At 39.5% G+C, this 25,423-nt stretch overlaps 2 protein-coding genes and 1 long non-coding RNA gene across 3 annotated transcripts; 2 read left to right on the top strand and 1 right to left on the bottom strand.

Moving 5' to 3' along the window:
* Positions 1–1,392: 1,392 nt before the first annotated feature.
* On the top strand, positions 1,393–2,290 carry LOC130012532 (uncharacterized). The gene is made up of 3 exons (XR_008787974.1): positions 1,393–1,663; positions 1,846–1,929; positions 2,125–2,290. It is a non-coding gene; the product is annotated as an uncharacterized LOC130012532 (long non-coding RNA).
* Positions 2,291–4,237: 1,947 nt separating this feature from the next.
* On the top strand, positions 4,238–7,139 carry LOC126819092 (uncharacterized). Its single transcript, XM_050546938.2, has 2 exons — positions 4,238–4,474; positions 5,038–7,139. Exon 2 carries the CDS (start codon positions 5,039–5,041, stop codon positions 6,803–6,805), a length of 1,767 nt encoding a protein of 588 aa, XP_050402895.1. The 5' UTR covers positions 4,238–4,474; position 5,038; the 3' UTR covers positions 6,806–7,139.
* A 5,378-nt stretch (positions 7,140–12,517) lies between these two features.
* On the bottom strand, positions 12,518–24,850 carry LOC126819100 (uncharacterized). Its single transcript, XM_050546952.2, has 3 exons — positions 24,093–24,850; positions 21,604–22,170; positions 12,518–15,502 (listed from the first exon to the last, which is right to left on the bottom strand). The coding sequence occupies exons 1-3, from the start codon at positions 24,712–24,714 to the stop codon at positions 15,288–15,290; spliced, it is 1,404 nt and encodes a 467-aa protein (XP_050402909.1). The 5' UTR covers positions 24,715–24,850; the 3' UTR covers positions 12,518–15,287.
* Between the last annotated feature and the right edge of the window lie 573 nt (positions 24,851–25,423).

Raw genomic sequence — 25,423 nt, 5'->3', positions numbered from 1 at the left:
AAAACACAGATCCTATTTCGTTACGTTTTTTATAGTTCAAAATTTCGTTTTACTTGTCTTTACTACACTAGCATCTGGAAGAGTTGTTACGGCGACTTCTTGGCGTGGGTAAACCACGAGAAAGGTCAACGCTGATTGATTAATCGATGTCTGACGTCATAGGGTCAAAAGCCGCTTGAATGAACGATGCGACCTTCCACGATAACTAGCCAGATCTTCATGTAGTGTAGGCCATCGAAAGTATAAAAAAAACGAAACGATATTTATATCTGTATTTTAATAAGATTGGGAAGCTCAAGGCAAAACGAGGGCATATCGCAATGTAGGCAGGCGTGAATTAGGACGGTGGCAGTAAGGACTACAAAATAGCTAAATATATATGAAAAATGTTTGAATTTTGCAAAACATCGCAGGTCGTAGACGGCAAACAACCGTAGACACAGACTAGTCACAAACACCTAGAATGACTCAAACTAAATAAAGAGAAACACAGCTACGAACTTATCAGTAGACACCAGGGAATACTAAACTGAGATCACGTGGTTTTTCGCGTTTTCTTAGGGTGCCGTTCAAAATTTCACGGCACACTTCGGAGGTTCCGCGACACACTGGTTGAGAATCACTGCGTTAGACCCTTTTATACTATTGGAGAATACGGAGGCCATATAAAATAGATATAAATTTATGTTTTTTAAATATATATTTTGAATAAACTAAACAGGCTAAAAATATCATTCTTTAGTCAGTTGTTATCGTGCATGTTGTATTTTTCAAGTATACTAATATGAAATGAAATGGGGTTTAACGTCCCACTGCTCTGCTTCGACTGGGCCAATGGACGGGAGAGAGAGAGAGAGAGAGAGAGAGAGAAATGGGGTTTAACGTCCACTCGACACAAACTAGGTCATTTCGGGACTAAAATATGGTTTAATTTTATTTACATAATTCGCTTGCGCGTAGGGGTCTTTAGCAGTGGGAGGAAACCGGAGGACCCGGAGAAAACCCACGAGGTTGGACAGGCGACCCTACTCCTTGCCACGTACAACCGGGGATTCGAAACCACGCCAGTCGACTCAATGACAGACTTTATGATACAGCGCGCGCACGCTAACCATTCAGCCATCCAACCCCCCCCCCCCAATGGACGGGCATACCCCAATACAGTGTGCTATGATGGGGCAGCGGCACTATGGCCTACTCTTATTTTCATGGGAGCCACGGTGGGTAAGACGCTGGCTCGCTAGCCTGGAGGTCGGGTGTTCGATCCCTTCATTTCACTTACTAGTATTTCCATCCCCAACCGCCAAGGGTTCTTTTGCGTGCACGCCAATTTTTTCATGGGGTATTTGGTTTTCGTCCCACTCGAACGACTATACATAATGGGAAGTGTAGTAGGGTGGTATATTCTCTTTAAGTATTTGGTGTGATATTCTCTTTAAGTATTTTATCCAGTTCTATTGTCCTGTATATCCAGTAAGTTTTGTTTTTCCAGTTGGTATAATTAGTTTAGTTTATAGTTTAAACATGTTATTTTAACATGGTGAGTAGTATTCTGTTACTTAGATACTGTCCTAACATCATGTTTCACCTTTAGTCACTTTTTCTTAGATCTCCATCTTGAAGGCAACACTTTCTTTCCACAGCACTGCATTTACTAATTCGGGTAGGTTTATATTTGTTTAACTTGACTTGACAATATAATACAAGACAATTCCTTTCTAATTTAAATACTGTTTTATTCTCATATAAGTTATAAATAAAATAATACATGTATAATCAATCTAAAGAAGTAAACACTTATATTTTAAAATGTATGTCTAATTTGGTGTTTGTTTTATCTTTTAGTGTTTCTCTCTTTTGTACCTGTATATGGTTTCCTTATACATTATTAGTTCTAATTCTTCATTTCTTAAGAGCACCTTTATCAGGGTATGTTTATAGTTAGTTTCTCATTTTGTTATGTTATTTATGTATAATAGTTCTAAATGCTCCATTATTATTACCTGTAATAGGCAATGTATCTCTCTATATTATATGATTAGTTATTAGAAGCTATTTCTAAGCTACATCCTTTTTTATATATATTTATTCTTATTTGCTAATTTAGTTATTTTGTCATTTCAGTGCTCTTCTTCTTGTCTTCTACTTGGTTCTTCTTTCTGTAAATAATTGGCTGTTTTGTTCCTGTGTATTGTAAATAAACTGTATAGCTGTGTTCCTGTCTTTGTCTCTTTTCGTTCAACCCGCGACCTGGAAAGGGGATAGTCCGTTGTCCATCGATCCTGCTACAGAAGCACGCTGGAAAATCAGCTTCGTCGTTTCTGAATAAGCATTGCCCAAACAACACACTTTTCTAAATTTGGTTAACATTCATCAATTAGTTTAGGCACGCTTAGAAAATGAGAAAAAAAAACACGCGATCCCAATTGAATATTCACTGGTGTTCATAGCTGTGTTTTTCTTTATTTAATTTGAGTCTTTCTATGTGTCTATGACTAGTCTCTGCCTACAGTTGTATGCCGTCTGGCTTACCATGTTTTTATTTTGCAAAATTCAAATATTTTTCAAGGTGTGTCGCTATTTTGTCATGCGTTCCAATGTGTGCCGTTGGCAATAAAAGGTTGAGAACCATTGGTCATTTTACCGAGGACACATAACATATCTCTGTAACAAAAGGTCCCAGATTGCTGAAAATGAACAGTTTTCAAATCCTCTCTAACCTATCCCTGGTTTGTCAGCATTAACTAAGCATTGTTGTGTACATGTATAATATATTGTCCTGTCATATTTTCATTTTTCATCATAGCTTGATAATGACTAGAGAAGCCTAGTCGAAACCACTCGGCAAACCTCAACAGATTCCAGTACCCTACATCTAATCTCGGCTGTATGAAAAAGTCCGCCATTAGAACTACTTTCAAGTTCCCGGATTACAATGGCGTTGTCCATGACGACCAATGACGTCATTGATGACGACGTATTTGAAGAATGTTTTATCTTATAAAATTTTCAAAGTTTGAAGCTGTTTTTCTTTCAAGTTTATCCGATTTTCTTTAGACAAGGACAAATTTGCACTGAAAATTCTACACACTCTTCGAACGACGCAATTTTGAGAACTTCTTTTTAAACGCGGGCAAGTTTCCCCTTATAAGTAAACCGGTGCCGCATCGCAAATGTATAGGCGTAGGTACATATCACTTACTGTCATACAGCCGAGGCTAGATGTAGGGTACCGGAATCTGCCGAGGTTTGCCGAGTGATTCGAAACGTCGCTCAGTAAAAAGCAGTAATTGTATTCCATAGAATTGTGACCTTAATAACCTCTATCGCGTTGAATATATATATATGTGCAAACTATGTGTGGGCATATAAAAATGTGGAGCTAATCCGGGTATCATTAACACTTGTGTATTTAGCACTAATTTCTTTCACATTCGTTCAATATCAATTCCTAGTTTAAAAATTCGTGAAAATCATTTAAAATTACCAGAATTCATGTAATTTGTACTTGCGACTAGTTTAAAGCTGACCATTCAATTTTGATAATGAGTGTCTAAATTACAAGCGTTTAATTCCTGGCCAATCAGCACTGTAACCCCGGGTATCATTTAATCTCGTGTATCTAGCACTAATTTCTTTCACATTCGTTCAATATCAAATCCTTGTTTAAAAATTCGTAAAAATCATTTAAAATCACCAAAATTCATCTAATTTGTACTTGCGTCCAGTTTAAAGCTAGCCATTCAATTTTGATAATGAGCGTCCAAGTTACAGGCGTTTAATTTCTGGCCAATCAGGTGATCGGTCGACGTTTATGTATTTTACAATATAAGTCTTATAGTCGCGTTTTCTAATTGTGTATTTGTATTCCCCACGTGCCCTGTTCTGGCCAATCATTTTAATTTTGTATTTATCGCCGTATTTCTATAAATAAAAAAAAGGCCTCACAAGTAACAAGTTCTCTTATCTGTACTGAAATATCGCCATTGTATTGTAAAAGTGTGTATTGACAGCGATACCCCAAAAATAAATCATGAAAAGCTGCTGTTTTTGGTTAAGAAACAGAGCGTGACCCGAAAATAGAAAACATTCATTGAACAAATTAAACACATATTGCATGGCATATGAGTCCATTCATTTGCTTACATTGCTTACCATATTAATATTTATAAAGCTTTATAAAATTCATTATATGTGTCGCCTAATAATTTTAAGTTCTCACTGTTGTTCGATGCGTTACAATAGGATTGTCCCAATTGAGTCCACTATCTGGTAGGTACAGATACGTTTTAATAGGATCAATACGGTTGCTACGACTGACCTCAATATATGATAAGACCTGATGGGGTCACCACGATTACTTCACGATTAAAATCAAGATTTGAATCGTAGCGCGAATCGTGATAGTAGGAACAGGGATCAACCATAGGTGTTTTAATAAAAATAATAACGGACATGGTTGCAGCTACAACTGGTAAGTAAATTAAACAATTATATACGCATAAACTCTAAATGTACATTAAACAGGTCCATCGGAACCGAGGGAGAGGGAGAGGGAGGGGTGGGGTGGGGTTTGGGGTAGGAGGGCAGCACTGCAAACAGTGGCGGACTGGCCAGGTTGTCAGCTTGCCCAATTGCAAGTGGGCCCCTGAGGAAGTGGACCCCCTTAGACATTAGACAATATATTTAAATTATAAATGATCAAATAATATCAATAATGGCGTGGTTTCGATTCACCGGTTGTACGTGACAAGGAGCAGGGTCGCCTTCCAACCACGTGGGTTTTCTCCCGGTCCTTCAGTTTCCTCCCACTGCTAAAGACCCCTACGCTCAAGCGGATTATTGAAATAAAATTAAGCCATATGTTAGTCCCGAAATGACCTAGATTGTGTCAAATTAACATTACACCCCATTTATAATTTGTTTTATTATTTGTATTTGGTATTATGAATAAGTAATACCGCCATGTTAGGTACACAAGAGACGGTTTGTTACGTGTTTAATTGTATTATTTTTTTTTTTTCATTTTTTTTTCAGGATGATGAATTCGCCCAAAGACTTTGAAGAAGATTTTTTATCCTGTTTAATATGCTTCGAGAAATTTAACCAACCAAAATCTCTGCCATGTCTTCACACGTTTTGTCTTGATTGCTTAAGATCATACATCAAATCGACAACGCTTTTTAAAAATGGGACGTCATTCAAGTGTCCCACGTGTAGAGATTTGGCGACGGTGCCTCTTCCTAGAAGTCCAGATTGGGCAACTCAATTTAAAACCAATTTTTACGTTAACAATTTAATGGAAGCAGCTGCGGCGACTAATGCAACTCCACAAAAGACGTTGGTCAGTTCTGGAGACTCCAAATCTCTATCCAATAAGATAGTTCCAATTATGAAAACCGAACTTGCAGCACATAAATCGCAATTAGATCCTTTCCTGTTGCGGTTGGAACTGTTGAACATAGAAATCGAAAAGGAACAGACGACCGTGGCAAGTGAAAAAGAAAGAATCAAGAATTTGATAATGGCACACTCTGAACAACTTCAGCGAATGGTACAACACGAAACGAGCAGGTGTTTGGGGCGACTAGATTCGATATCTTTAGAAATTGATGGAGTTTTTCAAAGTAAAATGGAATCCAACCAAAGACTGCGTTCGTCTGTAGAAAGTACGTGTAGTGACATGGACACTATTATTAACGGGTCAGACGCGAATATATTTGAAGGCGTAGAACGAATTTTGGGTGAAAAACAGAGACTGATGAATATATTGTCCACGTCATTTGAGATTCCAGTATTTAAAATCAACTATGCTCCTGCTGACATTAAGATGTGTGATATACTTGGAACTACTGGTTTTGGAAGAGAGAAGCGGATACTGATGTTTGCTGAGGCCAAAACCCCGAAGTACACACAGAGCATTAATAGTTCTGTCGATTCGACTCCACGTTTAAATCCTGAAGAAATTTCAAACAGCTCGCCCTATTTCAATCATAAAAGCACGTTGACATTTTTGTCTAAATTGGAAACAAAAATAAAAGGCGACAAATCCAACCCATGCCTCCGAGATATTGCCCTGATACAAAGCGGAATAATGGTGGTTACCGATTCGGGGAATAACTGCATTAAATCATTTTATAATATCGAAGGAACAAAATGGGCCAATAGCCGAATATCCACTGATCGTCCTCCACACGCAGTCACAGTAATGAACAGTCAAAACAAGGTTGCTGTCACTTTACCAAAAGCTAAGCAAATCATTGTTTTAAATGTAACTCCGAATCTCGCTCTAGAAAAACAGATAACGACAGCCAAGAAATATTGGGGTATAACCAGTATCGGTGGAGGCATGTTTGCCGTTAGTACCTGTCCCGGTACAGAATTTGGTGTGATTGATATCGTTAACCTGCATGGTGACCTCCTGCAAAAAATACATTCAGGTGGCCTGTTTCCTAATCCTCTTTATCTGACATCATTATCAACTGGGGTCATCATCGTGTCAGACTGCACAGTTCAAAAAGTTGCTGGACTGCGTCAAAATGGCGATGTTTTGTTTGGAAAAGATAAGCGCAATGATATTTTCACCCGACCCATGGGAGTAAAGTGCGACTCTTTTGATGGAATTTTGATCGTTGATGCAAATCAAAACGTATTTGCTATGAACGGACGGGGTGTTGTTAAAAACAAGTTTTCTCTCCATTGTAAAGACATCAAAAAGGAAGTCATTCGTAGCTTGGCCGTGCATAAAAATATGTTATATGTCGCTTCAGAAGAGTCTCGCATATTTGCCTTCCAGCTACAGTAACTGCTCAAAGCCTGGAGGAGTTGTTTCGTTTTTAGTACAGGGGCGGATCCAGGATTTTCAGAAGGGGGGGGGGCGTGCTGACGGGCAATCATCCAAGTCACCATCCGACTCGTTTCGGAGTAAATTACGACGGGGATCACTACCATTTTTAAGTTTTTTTTATTCTCCTTTCCCGCGAGAATATATGGGGCAAAATATTATTCGCCACCGCACAAAAAATAGGGTGGTGGGGGCGTGCGCAGGTCTATCTTTAGGCCTGAAATGTTATATAAACTATTAATTAGACATTTATTAACATGAAAAGACCATAATTAACTCTTGATGCCATCTTAAAATCCAGGTCCTGCGGTCCCCCCCCCCCCACTGTTAATTATTGAAATAAAATTGAACCATTTGTTAGTCCTGAAATGACATAGTTTATGTCGAATGGACGTTAAACCCAATTTCCTTTTTTTTTCTGTATATAATTAAATTAATAGTAAAAAATTATGATAATATTATTGTTGTATATTTGTTGTATATATATGTTTGGATTTTTCGTTATTTTTGGGGGCTCTTTTTTTACTGTTAGTCCTTCACTTGCTGCCCTAAGCTCGTGCTTATTTTGCTTATTGATAAACAAGTTAATAAGAGTTAACCTAAAGTCCCTTAGCAAAAAGATTACACTTCCGAAAATATATAAAATTTTAAAATTGAAACTCATGGTCATTTTTAAAAATTAGTTTGTTTTATCTACCTTTAGGTACATTATAAGTAAATAATTAAAACTTCATTTTTTTACTTAAACATACATTATGCAAGAGGTAATTCTGCCTATTGCAGGTCTTTTTTTAGAGCCAGAAATGTTTTTCTAAATTATTAATTAGACATTCTCTCGATGGCATCGGATGTCTCCGATATTAAATAGATTAGAACAGTACAGCCATATTTTGATTTAAGCTAAAATGGAATGGAGGAGCGAGACTTCGAACAACCAGTACGGTGGTTGAAATTATTGCACACGTCTTGTCAAAACTTCAAAGGCTAAGATCTTCGCTCGCAATAGAGTAATTTGAATGAAATTTTCAAATTATTCATTTTACATTATCTATTTTCGAACTATTATAGCAAGAATGGCTAGCTCTTTATCAAAATCTTACATAATGTATCTTTAATTATTTACTGTTTTGACCTCAACCAAATTTGTAACATTTTCTTAGCTGAGATCTTCAGAAATATGTCACGAAATTAGCGAAGTAGGATAAGCGGAAGCCATGTTTGAATTTGTTTCGGGTTACACTAATATTGGGAGGGGGGGGGAGTGGCCGAATGGTTAGCACGCGCGCGCTGTATCATACGGTCTGCCATTGAGTCAACTGGCGAGGTTTCGATTCCCCGGTTGTACGTGACAAGGATTAGGGTCGCCTGTCCAACCTCGTGGGTTTTCTCCGGGTACTCCGTGCAAGCGAATTATTGAAATAAAAAAAAAATTAAAACCAAATGTTAGTCCCGAAATGACCTAGTTTGTGTCGAGTGGACGTTAAACCCCATTTCTCTCTCTACCATACTCTACCATAGTCTACCATACTCTGCAAACTCTACCATAGAATTGTACCCACAGTTGAATGAAATTATCTTCCATTTTGCCTTAACACTTTATTTGACGTCAAACATTAGATTATACCTTTTACGCAGCGGTAGGATTTATCCTGAAATAAAAAAAAAAATAGTCTATAAAAATTAAAACAGACATCTTTATTCAAATCTATGTCTGTAGTAATCGCTCCAGTTAATCTTATTCTTAAATTTCAATAGCAATGGATATGTGCACAAGTGAATATCGTATTTCACCGTCATTCATAAAACCCGAATAATTGCGTCGCAGTAAACACCTCCACGTTTTCATTGTTATATGCATAACTGTATCACAATGGGAACCGCGGTGGCTCAGTGAGTAAGGTGCTGGCTCGCTATCCGGGAGGTCCCAGTTTAGATCCCGCTGTAGACCGCGAAGGTTCCCTGGGATTTTCCCGCATAGTTTGCTTTTGTCAGTGTACACCTTAGTGTACCCCTGACTTTCGCCCTGGCACGATTTCCCGCCATAGCACACTGTATAATAACAATAATTAAACATATTAATAATAAATAACAATAGAATGTTATGGCAGCCATCTTGCAGATATGCTGAATATGTGAACGTGTGAAAATTTTACACAGTTGTAAAGGGCAGAAATGGAATCTACACCCCGGAAACATATATATTGACGCCAAACGTGACTACTTGATCAAAATCAGCACATCGCCCCATTTTCCCGCCAAAAATGACGCCATCTTTGAAATATCTGCAGGACGTGAAGGAAAACATCTGAAATAAAGTCATGACCCCTGAATATATTAGGTGGTACGGATTTCAGTTAATCTAGCCTAGTTCGAGGCGTGGTATTTTGGGCATGTCTGTCAGGGGTGACCCACCACACAAACTGTCTGGCAGTGGCCAATCTTGATGTCTTTGGTGGTGCTGAACAACTTCCAAGCAGTTTTAGGTGGTACAGATTATAGCTAATCTAGCTTAGCTGTGGCCGGGGAATTATGTCAGGGGTACCCCACGACTAAAAATGTCTGTCGGAGTGTTTTTGTAATACTTGAAGACATAGGGTACACTGCTGTACCATTTTCATGTGGTACACCTCAAGGAATCATGTCCAGAATCTCAGCCCTCCCAGCCACATCCACCACCAGATACCCGGCAGACTTACATTATGATGATACCAGATATGCATGCAATAATACCATATAGGTGAAAATTGGTACACATTTTAGCTAGGCTGACCCCCTGGGCTCCTGCTCTAGTACCTGTCCAATTTGATTTATCAAGAATATCAGAATCTCTTCTGCGTCCTAGACTAGTTCCTTGCACGTTGAGGAGGTATGTCAATTCTAACTTATAGGCCCATTGTTAATCGTCTGGTTATAGCGCGTGGTAGAAGGCCTTAACAATGACCAGACACATTCAGCGTATTTAATTGAAGACGATTTGTTAATGAGGTAAAACTCTTAACAGGTAACACTAACAGGTACAGAACGTTAGTAATGTAATGCGTTTTTAAACATACATTATGCAAGAGCTCAATCTGTCTATTGCAGGTCTTTCTTTAGGCCGGAGGGGCTGACAAGGACAGCTGTCTAGTCGTTCGGATGGGACGAAAAACCGAGGTCCCGTGTACACATTGGCGTGCACGTAAAAGATCCCTTGACAGTTGGAATTCGATATAAGAGTAGGCCGTAGTGCCGCTGTAAGGGCAAAATTTCCCTCATAGCACACTTTATGGGGTATGCCCGTCTTCATTAGCCCAGTTCAGAGCAAAGCAGTAGGACGTTGAACCCCATTTCATTTCATTTCATTTCATTTCTTTCTTTAGGCCTGAAATGGTATCTAAATTATTAATTAGACCTTAATTAACCTATCCAGACCATAATCAACTCTAGATGGCATTGCTAGCCTACGATCTTTAGTGGATTGTGAGCCGATTTACCGCATAACTTTCCTTCACGATTTAACGATTAAATGAATAATCGAGACTATGCTGTTTATCGTACAGACTTAGTAATGATGATCAAGGCTAGGCGGAAATTCAATCGCTCTCGGTTCATAGTGGATCAATTTGAATGAAGTTTTCAGCAAATTGCTTTTACATTATCTAGTTTTTAACTATTATAGTGAGAACTGCCAACTCGTTATCAAATTTTCCCATTATGTATCTTTAAGTTATTAATGACTCTAGGTGAAAAGTAATGATTAAACATTATGCAAAAGCTAAATCTGCCTATTACAAATCTTTCTTTACCGTTAGTCACTGGCGTCAATACCGGAAACTGGTGATGAAAGGCCTACCAAGCGAGGGTACCATAGCTATTGAGAATGTTACTGGATAATCGAGAATATGTGGGTGGGGTTATCGTCTGTCAATCAAACGATCGGCAATTCACGTAGACGGTGCGGACACAGTTGATGCCTATTTCTAGTCCAAACTTCCAACAGTGACAACTCCGTTCAGAATAAAGTAATTTGACTGAAATTTTCAATATTTATCAACTATTTTTGAATTATTATAGCAAGAATGACCAACTCCTTATTAAACTCTTAACTAATTATCTTTTATGTTGCTAATTTATATTAAAGGGGCAGGTTAAGTTTGGGGATCATGTGGCTAAGTAGGTAAGACGCTGACTCGCTAGCCTGGGGGTCGGGTGTTCGATCCCTGCATTTGCCGAGAAAGTTCATCCAGATTTTCCGGCGTGGTTCCCCCTTGTCAGTGATGCAGGACGGAGGGCCTGACAAGGACAGCTGTCTAGTCCTTCGGATGAGACGAAAAACCGAGGTGACGTGTATACATTGGAATGCACGTAAAAGATCCTTTGACAGTTGGAATTCGATGTAAGAGTAGGCGATAGTGCCGCTGCCCGGGCAAAATTTCCCTCATAGCACACTGTATGGCGTATGCCCGTCTTCATTAGCCCAGTATAGGAGCAGAACAGTAGGACGTTAAACCCCATTTCATTTCATTTCACAGGTTAAAGATACATTATGTGAGATTTAGATAAAGAACTAGCCATTCCTGCTATAATAGTTCGAAAGAAGATGATGTAAAATGAATAATTTGAAAATTTCATTCAAATTACTCTATTGCAAGGGAAGATATTAGCCTTTGAAGGTTTGACAGACGTGTGCAATAATTTCAACCACCGTACTGGTTGATCGAAGCTAAGTCTTGGTCCTTCATATTTGATTAAATCAAAGTATCGCTGAACCATTCTAATCTATTTAATATCAGAGAAATCTGATGCCATCGAGAGTTGATTAAGGCCTGGAACAGTTAATTAATGTCTAATTAATACTTTAGAAAACATTTCAGGCCTAAAGAAAGACCTGCAATAGGCAGATTTAGCTCTTGCATAATGCATGTTTAAGTTGTGTAGTGTTAATAGTTTATTCAGTTAAAATTAAATAGAATTGAGGATTAATACAGGTGTATTCACAAAGAAGGAAATCAAAGTTTAATTTTAAATAAGCGTAAGGGCACGAATAAGATTAAGATAATGGTATTCAATTAATATTAAAATCAAGGTAATAAATCAAGGGGAATGTAACTGGATTAAACGAGATCTGATTTAGCAAGGTCACTAGTCGGTTATGGTATGTAATGTACTTTATCCTAACGAACAGGGGGGGGGGGGGGGGGGGTGGATCATAAAGTCTGTCATTTAGTCGACTGGCGTGGTTTCGAATCCCCGGTTGTACGTGGCAAGGAGTAGGGTCGCCTGTCCAACTCGTGGGTTTTCTCCGGGTCCTCCGGTTTCCTCCCACTGCTAAAGACCCCTACGCGCAAGCGAATTATGTAAATAAAATTAAACCATATGTTAGTCCCGAAATGACCTAGTTTGTGTCGAGTGGACGTTAAACCCCATTTCTCTCTCTCTCCCTAACGAACAGCAAAGAAGAACCAGTTTGAGGAATTCCGGTATTCAAGTAGATATGGTCCTGGAGGGTAATTTGCAGAAGTTTTAACATAACGGATCCCCAAATTTAAAGTGGAAGAAACAGAACAATTCGGAATAGTACATTAACATTATTTTATGGTACAAAACAACTAAGTTACATTGACAGTGAAGCAGGGTATTTATATTATTGTGGCATGTTGTTACAGTATTGGTTCTTTATGATGACAACACTGGTTTAACTTCATATGATACTTTTATTGTTTTTCAAACATCAAGTACAAAACTTCTTATAGTTAAAGACCCCGTAATTAGCTTGTGTTGAGGGAGCCATGGTCCTCGGGTGCCAATCCCCAACTAACTTACATGACCGCTCTCCGGTCTTAACTAACCTTCTATCACTTCAGATATCTGCTTATAATCCCTTTCTAGACAAAGAATGACCAAAGAGATTAGGCAGCTGGCTATATTGCATCATACCAGATTAATCGTTCAGTATCGATTGCTTTACAAGACAAAGGACATTACATATTTCGGGTCAGCTATAAGTTTATATTATGGTAATGACTAATGAGTGCCATCTGGACAACCATGGGTGTCAATAGCCGACGCAAGGATATTTTAACCAGTTTCGCTTTCATGTGTCAAGATGGCACGATAACGTATCCATAACATCTGCCATTGTTTGACAATGTATATTAGTGTAATGATATTTTAGACGTAGGACTTGAGATATTTAAAGGACACACTAGAGGTTTTTAGCAATTTTGAAATGTCATTCCGAAAGTATTTGTATATTGTATTGTATTTAAATACATACTAGATAATGGCGTTAATTAAGCAGCATTGCTTAAAAGACTCCTATATTTGGAAGTACCACTACGTAGCTATTTGTGGTTTATAACTTATCTGGTAATACGGATAGTTAGACTATAAGACTTCTAAGGGGAGTTCTGTTTTGAAAGGTGACACGTGTGACACTCTCCTGGCCTCTAAGCCGAGGCGGCTAAACATCCCTCAAGGACCACCTATGATGTTTTCTCTTTGTTGTCTGAATGATGTCTCTATCCCGACCTCGAGCCGAGGGACCCTCTAGGAACACGTATGATGTCTCATTCCTACGAACTCTAAACGATGCCTTAATGGTGTCTTAAGGGAAATTTAATAAAATCTCGCTCTTTCTTATATAAAAAGTATAGATACGTCAGCTATTAACTACTACTACCTCAATTCGTTACCTTCCACAAAAGTAATATCGGAGACATGAGCTAGGAGAGCCGAAGCTTCTTCCTGTTTTTGTTTTTGTTTTTGTTTTTTTTTGTAGAATATGATTTTGCAATCTTTCCATTTACGGCTTTAGGCCGAGGAGTGGTTTAATGGTAAGTTCTTGCCTTTATTTAATAAAAAACATAGCGTTTGATAATGGACAATTAGAATCCAATTAACTACGCCGTGACGACTTTTAACACAGGGGCCCTCTACGAGACTTCCCGCCAGCGAAACCAGAGTATTTAGATTCCACGTAGGCCCGATAAGACTACCGCCGCTAGCGATACCAGAGAATTTAGATTCCACGTAGGCCCCATAAGACTACCGCCGTTAGCGATACCAGAGAAGCTAGATTCCACGTAGCATCGGGTTCTGAAATCTGGTTAGATTGACTACAGATTGTGGGAGTCTGGTAATTTTGAGTGGCGGAAACCCCCGCGTGGAACACCGTATGCTAAGTTTATATTTTCCGGTAAGCTGGTACCACTTGAGTAACGTGGCAATATTATTTGAACAATTTCTCACAATTTAGGTAATCCACTTTGATTTTCATTCTTATTATTTATTACGTACTTTGTCTGTACCCATGCGCAATGGGTGATACTGTTCACTGGGTATTGTGGTTTTATATTAAGTATGAGAACATCGCCATGAACCAAGACACGCATCCGGTATTTAATACACAGTCGTAACATTTCAAAATCGTCGCCAGGGTTCCAGCTGGTCACAAGCACAATTATAGCTGCAGTCCACTGTCTCTCTCTGATTTAGCTGGTTGCTTGTTCCTGGTGTTTTGCATACTCCTCGCAGTGTTTCGTTTGATTAGAGCCAATCCCACTACTCACTGCTGTAAAGAAAGCAAATTCTTGTTCTAAATTATGACTGATCAATAGTCCGATTAACAACTAATTTCTAACTGCGTAACAATACCAAACAGAGCTCAAAATTGGACCAAAAATGTTTATATAACGTTACGTCATAACTCACGATTTTATATGCCCAATTAACCTGTGCATAGCAGAATATTGTAGAAAAACTAATTGTGTGACAAACAAGGCTATCAACTGTCAACATGGATATAATGTAAACAATATTGTTTTGAGACGAGCATCACTTTCACCGTTTTTAATACCTTAAATCACTATCCAAAGTTTTAGGGAAGGCCCCTGATTAAAAGAAGGGCTGTCATGTTGCTGTGTTTGGGGATAGATTTGATTGAACGGGAAGAATAGACACACTCCCTCAAAAGCGCAAGTATCAGAAGCTAATCCAGCAATGGTCAGAGAGGGATTTCTCGGGCCATTGATTCAGGAATATGAGTGTTTTGGTGTATTTTAAAGTTTTGTCATTTTCGCGCTGACTGCAGTTCAGCCGCGTGAACGAACAAAAATAGTTACAGTTTCGAATTTTGCTGCGTTGTTTGAAGTTGACAGTATGTCTTACACAAAATGTATCAGTGTCGAAGTGCATCACAATGGATGCATTGTTATTAATATCCCCCGAGCAGAACGAAGTTAAGGGAGGGATATTGAAATGGGGCCCATCAGTCCCGTTTTTTCCCCATAAAATATCTTCGTTTATGATATTTTAAACACAAAATAATCTATTACAGATTTGATGTTTGTGTTTCCATGGAAACAAACTTGACTTTTTGGTGCCCAAGGTCGCTTAGTCTTCTTACTGAGTTACCTGTTTAATTTTTAAAAGTTATTCGCATCACTTTAATGTTTAATTTGTTTTAGATACACCCACAATCCGTCACATGTAAATTAGGGATATCGTATTTTGTTAGAACTCCATGGTTGAGAAGCAGAACGGACTTGTCCGCGAACGCTATGGGAGAGCAACAAGGTTTTAAAATTTTCTTCAGAGTTACATTCACATTCAATTGTGGATTCCAACGATAATTCTGGATCATAATGGTATGGTTGTTATACGGTGTGATCGTCGGGTCTGAAAAAAAGAAGAAAAGTAATAAATGTATACGCATTACATAAAAAAACGAGAAAAAAAAAACGGCTTTTAAAGATACATTATGGAAGATAAGATAAAGAGATGACAGCTCTCACTATACCTAGATGATGTAAATGGATTATGCTGAAAATTTCAAACTGCTTCACTCTTAGCCGAGAAAACCATATTTTAAAATATCTGTAGTCTCGAATGTCACTGTTACCGCTGTCGCGATAATTAACAGAGTCTCGATTATCCACTTTTTGCGTTTAATCATCAACGGACGTCGAATAGCTGATCGGTTTTAAATCCAATGAACATGGCATCGAGATTTAATTATGGTCTTTTTATGTTAATGATTTAATGTCTAATTTGTAGTTTATATAACATTTCAGGCCTAAAGAATGACTTTTAATAAGCAGATTTACCTCTTGCATAATGCATGTTTAAGGGGAGTTATAACGCGCGCGCTTTAGATTATACGGACTGTGAGTGAGTCGAGTGGAGTGGTTTTAATCCTGAAGTTTGTAAGCGACAAGGAGTTGACTCGTAGTAGCTTAGGTTTGACCCCGGAACGGAACCAGGCCTTCCGTTGTTGCCAACATCGGAGTAACACTTTCAAAATGCGTTCCTTCACGTCCCTTGGTGGCACTACAAAGGCGCATGTTAACGTGGAAAATGTCTTTCAAAAATAACTTTAAGCTGTGACTAAGTATATCTAAAGTCTATTACGGTATGTGCGTCAGCGGGATTATCAAATTCAGGGGCAAATAACTCGTTTCAAATGATCTGAGACAAGAATCCGGTTCAAAAATAGTAATCTACGACCGACGGTCCGTAGTAAAGGCGACCTCGACCATGACCTGGGGATCGTGATCGTGCATACTTGCGCAGTAGTCGACAACCCGGGGCCAGACGCAACACGAACTACTGGGTTAAACCGAAGGTGTCACTGTACATTTCGATCTGTGACTCGTACATAATTGAGTCGGCTCACCGGTGCTCCCACTGGATCCAGATCAGGGAGTAGGGGTCTTTAGTGGTGAATCCAGGCGGGATCGACCCCCACCCACCCACCCACTTTTTCCCTAAAAGCAAAATATAAACGTTTTCGACGTAACGTGGGAGGAGGATCCCATCGGGTGAGTGGCGAGACCCTTCCACTACCGGCCCCCCTAACCGAGTGTCCGCCACCGGCCATGCATCTGCTCACCCGCTTTATAATAACAGTCACTTAACAGTAAACATGGACTGTTAAACAAATCACCATATTAATTTCATCAACAATTGTATTTTACATCAGCTGTAAACTTGAATTCTGACAGCCAAGATTATAAGATTTCTGGCAAGTTGTTCAAGGTTATCTCGCTATTAAACTCCCCAAGATGTAAACATTAAAGAGACAGCGGAACTTTGAATATAATCCTTGAATAGCATTTATCAATTAGGCCAAAGCCCAGCTTCTGCATGGGTCAAATGGGCACAGATCCAAGGCCCAAGACCCCATGGTTCATGGCAAAATGATAAAAAAAAAATCTATTAAATTCCAGAGACAGAAAATATATAATCCTTGAATGGCATTTATCAATAAAGTCAAATTGACCCAGATAAATGGCCCAAGACCCCACGGTTCATGGCAAAAAGAAAAAAAAAACCTATTAAATTCCAGATGAAAGTTCCACCCATCGGTCTAATGTCACGATGGACGGAGACTAGGTGAAACTGCGATCCCTCAACTTTATCTATGTAACAACTCAACAATCGGATGATTTCACTTGTTATTAACAGTTCCGTGCCATTATATCTTATTTCCGCACCCATATGCCATTCGGAACTGAATAGATTTCCTATTAAGATCAGATATTATGTAATTTCTTCTTATATTGCTGGCCATTTAATTGTGTGTTACGCATGCGTGCCATTCGAAAGGATATAAAATAATCTTTTTGTAGCGGTAGGGGTACCGCGATTTTAGTCTGGCCCAGCGTTCCGCTCCGTTTTATAAGCTGGGCTTTGAATTGAGCAGAGTAAAAGACCACTGTCATTGGTTTTTAAGGGTTCTCTTATCGTTATCAACCGATTCCCCGGTTGTACGTGGCAAGGAGTAGGGTCGCCTGTCCAACCTCGTGGGTTTTCTCCGGGTCTCCCGGTTACCTCCAACTGCTAAAGACACTTTACGCACAAGAGAATTATTGAAATAAAATTGAACCATAATGTTAGTCCCGAAGTGACCTAGTTTGTGTCGAGTGGACGTTACCCGCCCCCTCCCCTCTCCTATTAGAGCAATTGATGTATTCCATGGGAGTCGAAATGAATCTCAGAGATGACAAGTACCATCTCCCCAAAAAATGGGGGCTTCGAATGCCGAAGGAAATCTTCATGATTTTTAAATCCCCTTTCCAACTTACAGAATCGGATTAATCTTGTATTTAATTAAAAATAAACGAAATTTTGTTTACGGTACCGTACGTTTATTTTTCATGGTTTATTATCAATGGAAAAGAAACGCCACAGGCTTGGCAAAATTCTCCTTCACGTGACCAAAGTGACGACATTAAGGCGTGTTAATCGTAAAATGATGTTTTAGGTAGACCTACATGCATGTCCCTTTAATGTCACCTAGCTAAAGGAATATGATACATTTGACTTGACGTCTCAAGTCAGGTTGACACAATAACAAAGTATGTTGACAGACTGGTCTATAGTATATAGAAATATCATCCATTCAACCACAATCACAAAAACCAAATCTCAACCGAGCAACTAAAACGGCATTAAACACCCTTAAAAAAGACAAAAAACATAATAATTAAGAAAAGCGACAAAGGCTCGTGTTGTGTCATAATGAATCGCGCAGACTATATCTCAGAGGCAGAAAAACAATTAAGTAATCCTATACATTACACTAAATTAGACCAACCCATCTTTAAGGACACCGCAACTTTAATAAACAACATCTTATATGAATTGCAGGATAAGGAATACATAACAGCAAAACAATATGATTATCTATCTGCTAAATCTGACTGCCGACAAAGACATCTCTATACACTACCAAAAATACATAAAAATCCAGAAACAGAATGGTTTATACCTAATAAAATACCCAAGGGACGCCCAATAATATCAGACTGTGGCAGCGAATCATACAACGTATCACAATATATAGACCATTTCTTATTACCCCTAGCATGCCAACACCCATCCTACCTTAAAGACACTAAAGATTTCATTCATAAAATCAAACAGTTAAGAGTCCCCGAACACACCATTTTAATATCCATCGACGTACAAAGCATGTACACGAACATTGATAATAACACAGGTATTGAAGCAGTTAGGAAAGCATTTCTTAGGAACCCGCAAGCATCCAGACCGGACGAAGAAATCCTCAAACTACTCGACATTTGTCTGAGGAGGAATGACTTCGCTTTTAAAGACCAAGTATACCTTCAGTCTTCCGGAACTGCGATGGGAAAACGATTTGCCCCGAGTTATGCAAATCTCTTCATGGCGGAGTGTGAAAGGGAAGTTCTGCCACTCTGTCCATTAAAACCAGATTTCTATGGGCGGTTTTTAGATGACGTTTTCATAGTCTGGACGTACACACTAGACGAATTTTGGACGTTTTTCAACATTCTGAAATCATCATCCATCTGTCAAATTAACCGCAAATGTAAGCCATAACAGCATAGATTTCCTTGATACTACCGTGTTTAAAAGTAGCAGCACAAAAATCACAGACCAATTGGAAACTAAAGTATTTTTCAAAGAAACCGACACACATCAATTATTGTTCAAAAGCTCCTTTCACCCAAAACATACATTCTCTGGCATCATAAAATCTCAGATTCTCCGTTTTCATAGGATATGTACTCAGAAGACCGACTTTGAGTCAGCATGTACATTGGTATTTAGCAAACTAAGGGAAAGGGGATACTCCAAACGCTATCTACGACGTATAAAAAACAACACTCTCGCTGAGCTTGCCGCCAAAGAAACAAATAATATACAATCAGCAGTTAAAACCAAAATTTGTGGCCATCCAAGATGTCAAACATGCAAAATCTTAAACATATCCGACCATTTCCATAACAAAACATCTGGCACAAAATTCCAAATATTAGACCAACTTTCATGCAGTAGTTCAAACATAATTTATCTAATTTCATGCAGAAAATGTGACAAACCTGTCTCAATTCATTTCAACCAACCGAATCATGACATTTCTGATCTCATTGTCACGCCAATAGAAAAGACCAAGAGCGACTTTGAAACTTCAGAAGAAATTAAAACGTTTAGGCTAACTAGAGAAAAATTCTGGATTGACAAATTGAAAACAACAGCCCCCCCTAGGTTTGAATATTCATACGGCTAGCGCAATAGCTCCTTTTGTAGTTCCATTTAGCGCAACAGCAGCAAGTGCATCCAAAATCATCAGAAAACACTATACTGATCTCCAAGAAAATCACCCGAAAATATTCACACAGAAACTTATAATTGCATATTCTAAAAATAAAAATCTGAACGACATCCTAGTGCACAGTAAATTAGATTAAATAAGACCAGTCTCCACCCTGACCCAAAACAAACTATATATCAAATCCTATCCCTAACCGTTAGTAAATAAAATCAATTAGATATAAGAATCCCTAGCCCTAACCCGGTGATGTGGAACAAACTCGATTTTTTAGAAAATCCAATCCGTAGTAAGAAACACACTAATGTGGCTCTCTCCCGAGAGCCTCAAATTTATTTTCTTTTTTCTTCAGAAACAATAAAACCAGAATACTAGAAGCACCACCCAAGGAAGACCATCAGCGCCACCAACACCAATAAATAGTGAAATCGCCTTTGTATATAAATCTAATGTATTGTATGTATTTTTAATAAAACTAGGAAATATCACGAACTAATTTTTCATCATCCTAGGTCAGTGCTTATGTGGAGACTTAACCTCTCCCCCAAATTCTTAAACCAAACCTACAATCTCGCTAACTATCACGTGCCCTAACCTTATTTACATCTCAGCGACCTTGACGAAAATTGAGCTGGCCTTAACAAATAGATCTAGCAGCTCACAGCCCGTCGTAAACCCGTGCGAGAGACCTACGCGTCACTTGCGTGTGTTCGACACCGTAGAAGATCGCAGACTAGCCATAGAAACTTTTGGTAGTGCACATAATTTTTTTTTACCCGATTTCTTGCGGCTGGTCGGCGAGCTATACCAAACTCTACGATTTTCCGGCGTGGTTTCCCCTCGTCAGTTGTGCAGAACGGAGGGCCTGACAAGAACTGCTGCCTAGTTGTTCGGATGGGACGAAAAATTGAGGTCCCGTGTACACATTGGCGTGGACGTAAAATATCCCTTGACAGTTGGAATTCGATATAAGAGTAGGCCGTAGTGCCGCAGTCCAGGCAAATTTTCTCTCACAGCACATTGTATGGCGTATTCCCGTCTTCATTCGCCCAGTTTTGAGCAGAACAGTAGGACGTTAAACCTCATTTCATTTCATTTCATTTCATTAGAACGGTTGGGACAGATAATAGTAAGTATAGGGGTGCTTGGGTCTTTAGGGGGTTGGATGGCCGAATAGTTAGCACGTGCGTGCTGCGCTGTATCGTACGGTCTGTCATTGAGTCAACTGGCGGGGTTTCGATTCCCCGGTTGTACGTGACAAGGAGTAGGGTCGCCTGTCCAACCTCGTGGGTTTCTCCGGGTCCTCCGGTTTCCTCCCACCGCTAAAGATCCCTACGCGCAGGCGAATTATTGAAATAAAATTGAACCATGTGTTAGTCCCGAAATGACCTAGTTTGTGTCGAGTGGACGTTAAACCCTTGTGTCTTTACGTGGTAAAGGTTATGAATTAAGACTACAGCACATGAAAATAGTTGATTACAGATATGAACATGATCGGTAAGTGGACATACATTTTCTTATGTTCATACCAGTATGTGCAGGAGGACCACACCAAACACAAACAGTTACACATGACAAACCCACGGACAGGACACAATATATAGACACCACAAACAACAAACGCACATATCAGATTAAATGAGTGGATTTCATTTCAGGTGTTAAATGGACAGCAACTTACCATTACACGATCCAGTACAGTACGTCATGAGAAAACTTCTAGGCATAACAATATTTTCAAAAAATTCTCTTGATTCGGCGTGAAAAGATTTTTTGCAACATGTCACTTGTCCGACACGACAATCCGTATCTCTCGTGTTCGAAGGAGATAATTTAGAATCCATATTTATCACTAAGTTCGGTTTGTGGTCCGTTTGGAATCCCAAAACATCATTGTAAGGACCCCTGCATTGTTTACACGTACGTCTGTTGGCACTGCTACAAGTCTTGCAGTTTATTCCAAACGCCCGAAGTGCACCCGGCTTCCCCTGTAACGTGGTAATTGTCTTCCTCACATCGAACACAACCCACCGAGAAGTGTTGTCTTTAATGTCTTTTTTCATAAGATAATTGGCGTCCTTGAAAGTTCCTCTCTGGTTTAAAAGATAAAGAATAAGTGTTTGGTTTGTGGTGTTCACGTTAAGATAAATGGCCAACTCTGCCGACAAGATCCGATTACTCTGAATTTGTTTCACGTCGTCAAATCTCATACACCCATATATAAATTTATTGTCACAATCATCCGACACTGAAAGAAAAAAATAAATGTATATAATTTATCCAGGGCATTTTTGAAGGAATGAGAAGCCCTGGGGTGAGGAGGACGTGGGGGGGGGGGGGGGTTGGGGGGTTGGGTGGTGGTTGGGGGCTACCTCCAAGAACAATGTAGAGTTTCGGAAAAACTTAAAGGATGTAAACGGTCACGTGCTTTGTCCTCATTAAAGGGACATTAGATAAAGAGATTCGATAAAGAGTTGACAGCTCTCGCTATAATAGTTAAAAATCGATAACGTAAATAGTACATGCTGACAATTTCAGTCAAATTGCTCCAGTCTGAATCGAGATATTAGCGTTTGAATTTTAGGCTAGCCTCGATCATCATTGATAAAGTAGGTACGATAAAAAAAAAAGCAGTGTTGATTATCCACTTTTACGTTTAATTATTTTTCAAAAAATGTATTCCAATCCGCTAAATATCGACGGCTAACGATGGTATCGAGAGTTGATTATGGTCAGGATAAGTCAATTAATGTTTAGTTACTAATTTATATAACATTTCAGGCCTAAAGAATGACCTGTAATAGGCAGATTTAGCTCTTGCATAATGTAGGCCCATGTTTAACTCAGTAGGTGCAGACAAGTGGAAGGTTAAACCCCGTTTCATTTCATTTGTCCCCCACCCAACACCCTCCACCGCGTCCCATCCATAGATAATTACAACCGGATAGCGACGCTACTTTCGATTTCCAATCATTATCAGGCGTGCTTGGTTTATTCGTACAATCGAAACGATTAGTCGCCCTTACAAACCGAGCGGGGGGAAACTCGGTTGGATAACCCCGAAGAACAATTTCGACCGCCACCAGGATCTAACCAGCAGGATCACCTGTTGATAAATCCAGCGTACTACCCACCGAGTCGCCGTGGATAAACTTTACCGAGGAGTTGGAAAATGATGGGCTAATACACGAAGTTGACTTTCGTTTCAGGGAATCATATGTCCTGCTGTAACAAATTTACTGAAACTAAATCTGCTTATTGCAAGTTTTTATTTTGGCTTGAAATGTTATATAAATTATTATCTAGACATTTATTCACATGACCAGTCTATAATCAACTCTCTTGAACATTGGACGGCGGAGATTTAACCGGGTTGAAATGTGATCGCCATTTAATGGAGAGCTGAGTCATGCTCAACTAGTAAAGTTGCTACAATAATGAACAATCTATGACACATCTAGTCAAAACTTAGGAGGGGGGGGGGGGTGGATGGCCGAATGGTTAGCACATGGTCTTTCATTGAGTCAATTGGCGTGGTTTCGAATTCCCGGTTGTACGTGACAAGGAGTAGGATTGCCTGTCCAACCTCGTGGGTTTTCTCCGGTTCCTCCGGTTTCCTCCCACTGCTAAAGACCCCTACGCGCAAGCGAATTATTGAAAATAAAATTAAACCTTATGTTAGTCCCGAAATGACCTAGTCTGTGTCGAGTGGACGTTAAACCCCATTTCTCTCCCCCCTCTCTCTAGTCAAAACTTCAATTTCAAACAGCGATAACTTCGCTCAGAATACAGTAATTTGAATGACAAGAACGATCAAGTGTTTGTCTAAATCTTACGTAATACATCTAAAAATAGAACGGACTCAATTCAATCTACTTACGGTCCGGGGAGCCACGGTGAACAAGACGCCGACTCGCTAACCAGGGGGTCACGGGGTCGTTCCCGGCGTTGGCCGAGAAAGTTCCAAAGTTCCTCGGGATTTCCAGGCATGTTTCCCCCTGGTCAGTGGTACAGGACGGGAGGGCCTGGCAAGGACAGTGTCTAGTCGTTCAGATGGGACGAAATTCGAGGTGCGTGTACACATTTAAGGGCACTTAACAGAACTCTTCATCAGTCCAGTCCGTGCACAAAAGTAGGACGTTAAACCCTATTTCATTTTAATTCACTTACTGTCCGTTGCATATGTAATATATCTACTATCGACAGCATTAAAACTGTTTCTTTTGTTCACCGCTGGTTCATCTTTCAACATTTCTCTCCAGTCGTGTATAGGGGGTAATATTGGAAAGGGTTCGACCTCGTTAGAAAGATCTTCTTCGGCAATACCAATTTTCATCAATACGTGCCGTTTGAATGTCTGTAAGAACATTTCTCTGTCTCGAGCTTCAATATCACACACAGTCGTATTCAATTCTGTATCACCCGTAGAATTGACATTCGTAACATCTGTCAAGTTTGTTTCTACAACACTCTCAACTCCTGAGATCACTTCGACCGACTCGTGATCGGGTTCGGTGTTTTTGAGAACCTGCTCAAAAACCTGCTCCAGAAGAGAACCACTTAAAATGTTTCCATCACTTTCATCAGTACGGGGCGTGGTTATTGTCGATGGTGTAGATATTCGCGGCACTTTTGTTACGTTTTCAATATTCGAGTTCTTCTTGCAATGTTTTTTACAATCCTTGTACTTCATCTTGCAGTGATGTTGACAACGGATACGTTTTCCAGCAACGCCTTCATTTAGCGAGCAGACGACAAACAATATAAATACTAGGAATCTAAGGTAATGCATCGTCCTGAAATCCGCTTCAGTGCGCCAGCACACATCTCGCGAAAATATGTCTGAGAATTTGTGTGATATATTTCACTGAAACTCATCCTTTATATATAATATATTTTTTTTTTATCAAGTTTGTAAACATCACAGACCCGTCGACCTCATTAAACGGTGGACGTTGATCTGTTCGAAAGGCATACTTGCAATAATAGCACGTGATATTATCGGGGGCGGATCCAGGAATCTTTGCAGGAGGGGGTTTGTCAGGCTCCTGTTAAGGAAATTTGACAGTTGACAAGGGCATGATGCCATCATCGTCCCCAAATTACGAAGGCATACATACACATTGAGCTTTTTAAAGAGAGAAATCCAACATCCTGTTTGATGTCAATTTTTATAATGAATGGGGTCACGACCGGTATGCTTTGTTCATAAAGTGTTGTTTTACAATGCTTTTATGTAGCTGAGCAGGGTGGGGTCCACCCTCTTTTGGGTCCGCCCCTGGTGTGATATACATGTATTGTATTGTATATAGGCATTTGCATATTCAGTTGAGGTACCGTCTCACCAGTCACGTGAATGTCTTAAATACAAGAGAGGGGGGGTTAACGCCCACTCGACTCAAACTAGGCCATTTCGGCACTAACATATGGTGTGAGAGAGAGAGAGAGAGGGGTGGGGGGTTAACGTCCACTCGACACAAATTAGATCATTTCGGGACTAA

The sequence above is a fragment of the Patella vulgata genome, chromosome 4 (genome assembly GCF_932274485.2).
Source record: "Patella vulgata chromosome 4, xgPatVulg1.2, whole genome shotgun sequence".
NCBI classification, from domain to species: domain Eukaryota; kingdom Metazoa; phylum Mollusca; class Gastropoda; family Patellidae; genus Patella; species Patella vulgata.
Note: the sequence above shows the minus strand (reverse complement) of the source record. Positions and strands in the feature narration are given on the sequence as shown.